Below are 9565 nucleotides of genomic sequence, written 5' to 3'. Positions count from 1 at the left end.
TCACCTTTCCCGGGCTTGCGACCTCTCTCAGGTTTCATCAGAGCACAGCGTCCACGTGCGCTGGAGAACCAATGGACCTCAGCCTACCTATCAGATCCAGGAAAGAGGTGGGCCTTCATCGGTGGGACGGTAAACCTACCGAAGACCAGAATTGTCCAGAGCTGAAGACAGCAGACATAACATCAAGCGACGAGAGCGACATCCTTTCAAAGAGCAAAGCTGACCTCTCCCAGCTGAAGGTGGTTCAGACGAGACTCAACGAGTCCTTCTTCTTTAAGCTGAAGGGTGAGGGAGATTCACCAAAGCCAAGGTCACCTTTGATGGTCCTCTCAGGAAGTGCTGATAAGAAGGCAAAGAAGTAAGCAGAGTAGAATTCTAATGAAAGTATTCTTATATCTGAAATATGCCTGAAAGGGTTTTTTGCACAATACCACAGAAGAACTGTTTTTGATACCCTAATAAACCTAATAATCGATAGTTCTTTTGAGAATCTTGTAGAAGCTTGTAAATAAGTTCAAAGTAAAAAAAATTACTTTTAAAGAACATTGCCTATTGCAGATGTTCTAGGAAGAAACTTTAAACTGGTATAGAAACTTTGTGTACATTCCTAAAAAAGGTGCCACAAAGGGTTCTTTGAGCGGTCCTATCAGAACCTTCCTGTTATATGTGGGTTCTTTACACTCATATATCACATTTACAAATATGGTTCTCTGAAGGAGTATCCACTATAAGTTCTTTAGAGAACCAAAAGTGGTTATTTTATGGCATCATAAAAAGAACCCTTTTGGCACATTTATGTAAGTTTTTTAAGCTTTTAAAAGGTTCTTCAGACTCATATATGTCTTTTTCTCTTTTTCTAGCATGGTTCCGTAGAGAATCGATGGTGACTCTTCAGTGGCATCATTTACAGAACCCTTTATGGCACTTTTTTTTTTTAAAGAGTGCACTTGCATCTAAAATTTCAAGTTGTGTATTGGTATTTAATGCAAAACGTTTCAACCAGTCCAAGTTCTTTGGACTTGTTCTCGTTGATATGTTAATTTTAGGGATATTATAAACTATAGATATGTTAGAAATTATACCATGACGGGTTGTAACTAATTAAATTTATTGTGTTAACTCAAGTTAGTCAGGGATCATTTCAACTTTATCAGTACCCACAAAGGTTGTAAGCATGGCTTGTTTATTCATAAGAAAGCAGGTTTGACCATGTGTCATGTTGTTTACATAAACCTTTATTTACATTTCTAATTAAATCAATGTTCTAATTGTGTCTGAACAGCTTGATTCCCACCCATTTCCACAGATGGAAAAACACATAAACAGGAATAGTGACTGGCAATAAGAGACTGTAGAAACAGACACTATTGGAGCTTGTACATCCCTCTGGGAAGTTTTCATCCACACTTGCAGAGTACATGAGTCCAAATAAGGACAGAATTGGTACAAGCACAGTGACAGTAGAGAGGGAAAACAACATTGTGGCAGTTTTTGTTAAACTTAGTGCAAGAGACAGCAGCACACGGCTAATGCTGTAGATCCACCTAAGGCTGACTGGGTTCTTCAGTTCCCTCTGTCTTCTTAATCAGCCGTGCATCTTGAGGAATCATATTGGGGATGCCATCGATTATGGGATATGCAATGCCAAGCTCTTCGTTGATTAGTTCATTTGTTGTTTCATCATACCTAAAAACAGACAGATGTGTTAGAACATACAACAGGAGTGCACAAGCCAACACTCACACACACTTAGTCCTACTCTTAATTATTCCACACCAATGGGTTTTCAGTCCAGTTTGTAGAGAACCCCAGCAAGTGTTTTTATTGTGTTTCTTTTCTTAACACAGCTGAAGCAGGTTATCAGCATTCTGCACCCCTTTGTTTACCTTGCTCAGGGGGGTCTGGAACTGAAAAAGAATAAAACATGGACTGGCTGGGTGCTCCAGAGGACCGGACTGAAACCCTATCCTCTTCTCTGATCATTTTTGAACATATTACATATTACACCATATACATACATTTAGTTTTACTTCTGATACTTAAGTACATTTCAGTGAACTACTGTAATTTACTGTAATACAATTTGGATTCAGTATTTTAACAGACTAACTTGTCTTTAACTCAGTTTGTGTACTTCTACCATTAAGTTACAGTTCGACTTTAACAGACAGAATGTAAGACATCACTCATCTGTGGAAGGCCATTCCTGACAGGCAGACAAGGAAAAAAAGACCAGGTTATGTTTTCTTTTTCTGCGTTTCTGGCAGCAGGATGTCAACATTTTGACTTCTCAGAATTTTAATTAAACATTGGTATATCAAAATAGTTACATATTATATTTAAATAACTTGTGTATCTCAAAATAACGACTTACTTTGCTGAACGAATGACTACTTACTTTTTATATATAACATCAATCACTATTTTGACATACTCATTATTTCGAGATACTAAGTCAAGGAAAATAAGTCATTATCTTGAGATACTCAATAGTTTAACACACTGCTGCCAGAAACAGATGGAGGAGGAAAAAAATCTGGTGATTTTTGTTTTCTCTGACAGGAATGGGCTTTCATACTTTCTAGCTGTGCAATCTTTAAAAAAAAACAAACAAACAAAACAAACAAAAAAAAAAACACAGGAGAATATATACAATTATTCTGTAATAATTAGTTACATTTATGCCTCTATATAATATTCCTGTTGTAGTGTTTCATTGTCCAATTATTAGTATTTATTACACGATTCTTATAGGAATTTTGCAGAAATCTCTGCAGTATTATTATAATTCTATACATATTTTTCAATACAATACAGCACACAAAGCTGGTCAACTTATCCGAATTTTGCCGTTCCACCTTAAATAGTGCAGCAGTTACTGGACCATTTAAGGTGGAACGGGAAAAGTCGAACACGAAGCTGGCGAAAAGGAAGCAAATTTTTAACCACTACTTATTCTGTTAATTTAATCTTTAAAGCAGTCATTCATGCAGTTTAAAGTTCATACCTGAGAGGGTTTTTAGACAGAGGACAGACCAGGAACTGCAGTAAAGAGAGGTCGAAGCTCTTTCCGCTGTCCTTCAGTCCATCACAGAACTTTCGCTCGTTAATCAGCAGCGGGCGAACCGCGCTCAAAAACGACCTTACATTCACAATTCTGCTAAATCTGAAAGCCTCTGCAGCTCCTCTCCTCACTGCATTCTGAGACATGTCCGAAAAAACAGCTTAAACGCGAAAAACCTCCAAAACCTGCTCAACCTGCTCTCATCCCCCTGGACACATCGGGGTGCGTCTGCGTGAAAGTTCCTGAAGAGACAAAGCGCTCACAGACAAGCGTTCCTGTTCAGAAACATGTTTAAAGGGCACCTCCACCGATTTTTCCCCAAAAAATTCTACATCATGAAATGACTGAGATGTGAACGAAGAAACTTAGTTTTTTCAAATTATATATAGACATATATTTTTGAATTTACCACTACTTTACCATCATCAACATTATATATAAAAACTCAGAAGATACGTGCAGGCTCACTTGTAGTTGTGTATAATAAATAAAATGGCTATATAGTGTGTAAACATCGTGACTTCTAGTTCCTATTACCACAAAGAAATCTGAGTTTGTAGGTTTCTCTGCAATGAACCACTTCACATCAAACCATTCTGAATTGCAGAACTAAATAACTCAGAAATTTTGAAAACTTGGTGGAGCTCCCCTTTAAGTATAGAAGACGAGACCGCTGTTGGATTAAATGGGGAAATTGTTTTGAACTTCACACGTTCCTGTATCAAAGGTACGTCCAAAAGCACCAAGATCATATAAATACACAGAGGTAACGCGCATCAATCCAGTACTGACAGGGTCAAGTTCCTAAAGTGACCACTAGATGTCAGTGGTGTTCCATTTTCTCGGTAATGATGAATATAATGCGTTTTCGGCTGTAGACTGTTTCACAATGTAAATGAATCATTTGTATAATTTTACAGATCATGAACAGCTCAGTTATTTATTTTTTTAAATTACTGTCCCACACAATCTTCCAGGCAATATTCTGTAAGCTGAGAAAGTAGATTTTGTAAAGCATGGTTAATTGAACCGGTACTTCAATGAGATTTGATAGTGATGTGTTTAGCAGAATGCATCTACCGAATATTATATACATGGTGAGGAAAAGAGTCTGAATGTTGAGAAATCTGTGCCCTCCTTCAACCATCACAGGAATATTGCTCTGAGAGACCTAACAGCATATTCCATCTCAAAGGCTATGGTTCTCATCCAGTTCAGAGAGAGCACCACTAATACTGAAGATGTCTCCTTCAATGATTCACTTCCATGCCTCTGGGGCCAGCAAGCAGCACAATTTACAAATATTTCCAACAATGTCCATCTTACTGCTCCCGTTCCGGGTGACGTGGGCCCAAAGGAACAGCTTTCACATATGGCTTAGAGGCATAAGTAAGTGTGTCTGGGGGTTTGACTTGATTGCCTTTGGTGAGCAATGGGCTTAGAGTGAACACTGCAGGAGCAAAGCTATCCTGTTTTTCAGCACCCACCCATGTGCACTTTATGTTTCCACTTTGGGCTTTAATTTGCATTTTATGGGTCAATGAAAGTTGGTAGAGATTCATTAACGGCAAGTTTGGTGTCGTATGTAAATACTGTCAAAACGTGCCATTCATTCATCAGTGCTTACAGTCCATTTATGGAGACTAAACAGCAAAAATGGTCTGTTTTTAATTCATTATGTCACAGAAACCAAAGCATTTTCATATACATAAGCCCATTTAACCTACAGCAGTTTAGCCCCGCCCACTGACACTGAAGTTATAAAGAGTGTTTCAGCCCTGCTTTTTGAATGAGACATGGCAGCCAGTCAGAACACAGCTCATTTACATATAGCGATCTTAAAGGCACAGTAACAAAAACACTTTGTTTAACTGTAAGGGATAAAGAGAGGCTGGAAAATGTTCATGTAAAAGTGATTTATGACTCCTAGATAAAACTCGACAGACGTCATAAGTGGACAAGCTTTATTAACAGTCTGAGTTTTGAAAATAATTGATGGCAAAGTAGTGTTTATGAATCAAATCTGAAAAGGCTTAAAGCAAAAATTTAGAGCCATTAAGGCCTAAAACTAGTATTTGATATGTTATTTGTCATGTTATGTAATGTTCTGCAATGCAACACTGCGTCCATCAGCTTTTCTGATTTGAAAGAATTCACAATTTTGTATCCTTTTTATATGTTTGTCCATCAGGGTTCTATCAGTACAATACCCAGCATGCATTTCACAAATACTAAATACAAGCATTGGGACCCCCCTCCAGCCGTAGTTTTCCAGTAGTTCCTCCCACCTTTAAGGTACATGATCTAAAGAGAATTATAGAGTCTTTGAACTAGAAAATCACACCCTCTGGACTATAGCGGCACCCCTGTAGAGGCGAGTGGCCTTGTTTACAACACATGTAGTAATGGTTACATATTTCAGTTTGTCCAGTGTGCCCCTTTAATAACTTTTGATTTGTTTGTGTCAGTATTTTTTTCAATTTCAAAGACAGACAAGATACCAAATTCATTTCATTTGGTTTGTGGGCCTCATTATCTTCACTATAATACATTATACAGTGCAAATTGTATATCGAGTATGCTAAGCAAACGGCTGCATCACCCAAAAGTAATTCCCTCTGCTTTATTATATTGATAAAGTCAATTTTTTGTCTATCTTGAGAAACTCTTAATTGCTTGGCCCCGTCCTCCACACAGCTGCATACAGTAGATAAACCCATACACTGTCTCCTCTCTGGAGATTCTCTAATTTAATCAAGTCAGAAGCTGGAGCTTCTCCTCAGCCTCTGGGGCTGTGATTTCCAGGTTCACAGCTGCTGACCCAGCATTTCACTGGAATGGTAACAAGCTTTCGGAGTGCTCCTGGCTCCTGGTGGTCAGGAACGGTTTAATATTCTCATCTAAGAAACAGCTAAATGGAGTCGCTTGCTTCTCTCTGACCTTGATTAATGATTAGGCTCAGAATTAACGAGCCTTGTGCGTAAATGAACTGGATAGTCAGCAGTTAAACACAAGCTGGCATGGAAGGAGTTCCCCACTGTCTTTATCAGGGCTGGTATCGGCTCCAGGTGTGTTTTGAGATCCATACAGCAGTAATGGTGCCCCATGAAAAATAACCTTGACCTTGTTTGACCTGCGTGTGTTTGAAACAGTGATTTGTAAGCTGTGTGTGTGAGCATTATATATACAGTGGAGCCAATTGTGAAGATTTCTTAGGCATTAGCATCATGGGCTGGGTTGATATTAGCATTTCAGCAACTCACCTTTAGAAGTTGTCTTGAAATGGAGTCAAGAAAGTCTCTCTGTTTGAATAATTCAGTTCAAATTTTTATTTGTGCAAATGGACACCTAGTTTATAGCCTCATCTTAGTTGGTTATCATGCTGTGACCCTAGAGCAGGGGTCGGCAGCGTGCGGCTCCACAGCAGAATTAGAATTGTAAGTAAAAAATAAAATAATCATCCTTTGCAGTAAAATAAAGCTCTGCTGATCGTTCAACACAGTTTTAACAAGAAATTGTCTTAAGTGCTGGAGTTAATGTAGCCTATATCTGTTAATTCACCCTTTAACCCTTTAGCCTATATCTGTTAATTCACCCTTTATGCATTTATAAGCACTCCAGCTTCCCTTAAATGGTGCAGCAGTTGCATTCTGGCACCATTTAAGGTGGAATGGGAAAATTTGAACAAGAAGCTGGTGACTGAGGAGCTGACTTCAGCCTCATAAAAAATCAAACTATTCTACTTTTGTGTAAAAGTTTCCTGCTGGAGATGTGAGAAAAGTAGCTAAAGCTGAGCTAAAACTTAAAGCAGAGCAAAGTAAGTCTGCATTTTTGTTTATATTACATTTTTAGTCTATACCAGGACGTTAGCACACATTAAGACATATTTTCAGCCAAGATGGTAAAATGTTACTTCAATAAAATGGACATAAAAGGTTGTCGCTCCCAATGTGGATTGATTTTTATTGAAAAGACAAAATGGCTCTTCTTAACATTTGGGTTGCGACTGGACTAGAGCACACTGACTTATTCTTCTCCAAAACCCAAATGTTGATTTACAGCACAGTGCAAAAGTCAGAGACCAGCCTTTATTTATGTGCTTATCGATTTTTCAGGAGATGTTTAAGAGGACATTAGATATAAAATAATGCACTTGAACAAGCGCAGTAAGTGAGAAAAAAACAGGAGTTTCCAAAACTGGAGTTAAAAAGTATAAGAAATACTGAGAAAATGGCAACACACGTGCAAGACCTGGCAGACCATCAAAAATATTCCCATCAGATAAACAGCAGCACTATGTAATATTTTTGTTAGAGTGAAAGAAGCAGCATTACTGAGTAAGCAGAAAAAAGAAAACACTAAAATACAGCAAGCCTGAAATAGTCATTTAAGATCAGAGGTACCAGGACGGATTTGGCAGGAATTTTTTGGACCACATCATATGTCTTCACATGTTAACATCACACTAACAGGCACACAAAAAAAGGTCCAACTCAATGTTTTAGGTCTCAAATGTAAACTCAACATGATGCTGATGAAGATATGATGACAATAGTAGATAATTCACTCATATCCTCAGAAGACACGTCCTTCAGTAGGTTTTGACAAAAAACAAAAACAAACAAAAACAAACGTCTTCAGAGTGAACTTGTAAGTGATGTAAAAGTAGTGTAACAACTGTACTGTCACTGTCTGAACAAAACAGGGTAGAACTGTCGCCTCAAGAAGGGACAGGGTTCGATTCCCCTGCCGGGCAACCAAGGTCATTTCTGTGTGGAGGTTGCATTTCCTCCCACAAGACGTGCAGTCAGGAGAACTGGACATGCTAAATTGCCCCCTTGGTGTGTCTGCCCTGCGATGGACTGGCGACCTGTCCAGGGTGTTACTTGCCTTCCGCCTAATGACCGCTGGGATAGGCTCCAGCTCCCCCTGCGACCCAGAAGGATAAGTGGCTTAGAAAATGTGTGTGTGTGTTTAACCACATAAAACCTGTAACAGTAGTGTAATGTTTGTATGTCACTGTCTGAACAAAAGTGGGTAGCGCTGTCACCTCACAGCAAGAAGGGCCTGGGTTCGATTCCCCGGCCGGGCAACCAGGGTTCTGTGGAGTTTGTATGTTCTGCATGGGTTTCCTCCCACAGTCCAAAGACATGCAGTCAGGTCAATTGGACATGCTAAATTGCCCCTAGGTGTGTGAATGTGTGTGTCTGTATGTCTGCCCTGTGATTGACTGGCTTCCTGTCCAGGGTGTTTACCGCCTTCCACCCAGTGAGAGCTGGGATATGCTCCAGCACCCCCACAACCTAGGAGGATAAGGGGCTTAGAAAATGTGTGTAGAGAAATGATCCAATAGAAATGGCCCATAATTGCTTGAATTATGGGCCATCTGCATATATCAGAAAATAAGAATAAGATATGAGAGATATGAGGTTTCATTCCAGCAGTACCTGTACATTAACTTGACTTGAACCTGAACTGAATTAAACTAAACTGAACTGAATGTTTTTGTGTGCTGGTAAAGGTTGTGTTGGTGTGTCCTCTGCTTAAGAGGTTAAAGCACGCTGCAGGAAAAGTGCATTTCACATAACCACATGGGGTGGATAAGAATGTCTAAAAAAAGCCCAGAAAGCGTGCCTTTACTTTAAACCTTTACCGAGACAGCTGAAAGCTCTTCTCAATGTGTTTTACCTCCCAATGCCAAGAGGCTTTCAAACATTAGAGGCCTTTAATGTCCTGACATCCTGTTTCCTCTTTCACGTCCTGATCTCCAGGGTCTGATAGGATAAAGGTGGATCTTTCATTTCAGGCATGAAAATGTATAAGAGTCATTGAGGAGCGTTTCAAGGACAGAGTTATGTATGGACGTTCATATCCAATGAACTGAGCTCACAGTGAGTGTGGAAACCCATTTCAGCTGTTTAAAGCCGAAAGCTCCAGCACAACTATTGACGCTGAAGGTGAAACGAAAGAGCAGCGGCTTAATTGGGCTTAAATGCATTGTGTCTTATTATCAGACAATGAGTGAAGAAGCAGACTAACGTTTGTCTCAGCCGACAGGGGCAGATATAACGACCAGAAATACTGCCGCACAAAGAGGACGAGAAGGAGGAACAATAGTAAACAACTAGAGCTGCAATGTGTAAATGAGTCCTTGTTTATCTACTGTGTGTTGTGAGCATCCTGACCAATCACAGTTGCAGAGGAGTGTTTTCATGAATTAAGATATATAATCAAACAAAAAAGTTAGTTAATTTGGTCAAAATAATGCAGGCCAATTTTTAAAGGGCCCATATCCTATATATTTCTTCTATTTTTTCTTACCTGGGGGCCTTTTATGATGTTCGTGTTGTTTTATGCATCAAAAACAGTCGTATTTTTGCATGACCAACCTCTTATTATGCCCTTGGACAAGGAACCTACCCCCCCCCTAAAATGTGTTGTTTTTTGTTAATAATGAAATAAAAACAGGGGTGTCTGGTAGCCTAGTGGTGGGAGAGTTGA

At 39.3% G+C, this 9565-nt stretch overlaps 1 protein-coding gene across 2 annotated transcripts; it reads right to left on the bottom strand.

Moving 5' to 3' along the window:
* Nucleotides 1-1166: 1166 nt before the first annotated feature.
* On the bottom strand, nucleotides 1167-3304 carry zgc:162634 (uncharacterized protein LOC555881 homolog). 2 transcript variants are annotated; one of them, XM_036568231.1, is made up of 2 exons: nucleotides 3008-3285; nucleotides 1167-1686 (listed from the first exon to the last, which is right to left on the bottom strand). In XM_036568231.1, the coding sequence occupies exon 2, from the start codon at nucleotides 1478-1480 to the stop codon at nucleotides 1265-1267; it is 216 nt and encodes a 71-aa protein (XP_036424124.1). In that variant the 5' UTR covers nucleotides 1481-1686; nucleotides 3008-3285; the 3' UTR covers nucleotides 1167-1264. The 2 variants fall into 2 exon arrangements, with proteins under 2 accessions (XP_036424124.1, XP_036424122.1); XM_036568229.1 differs by having other exon boundaries at nucleotides 1301-1686; nucleotides 3008-3304.
* Between the last annotated feature and the right edge of the window lie 6261 nt (nucleotides 3305-9565).

The sequence above is a fragment of the Colossoma macropomum genome, unplaced genomic scaffold, assembly GCF_904425465.1.
Source record: "Colossoma macropomum unplaced genomic scaffold, Colossoma_macropomum, whole genome shotgun sequence".
In the NCBI taxonomy this organism is placed as follows: domain Eukaryota; kingdom Metazoa; phylum Chordata; class Actinopteri; order Characiformes; family Serrasalmidae; genus Colossoma; species Colossoma macropomum.
This window is presented reverse-complemented; position numbering and strand designations above follow the sequence as displayed.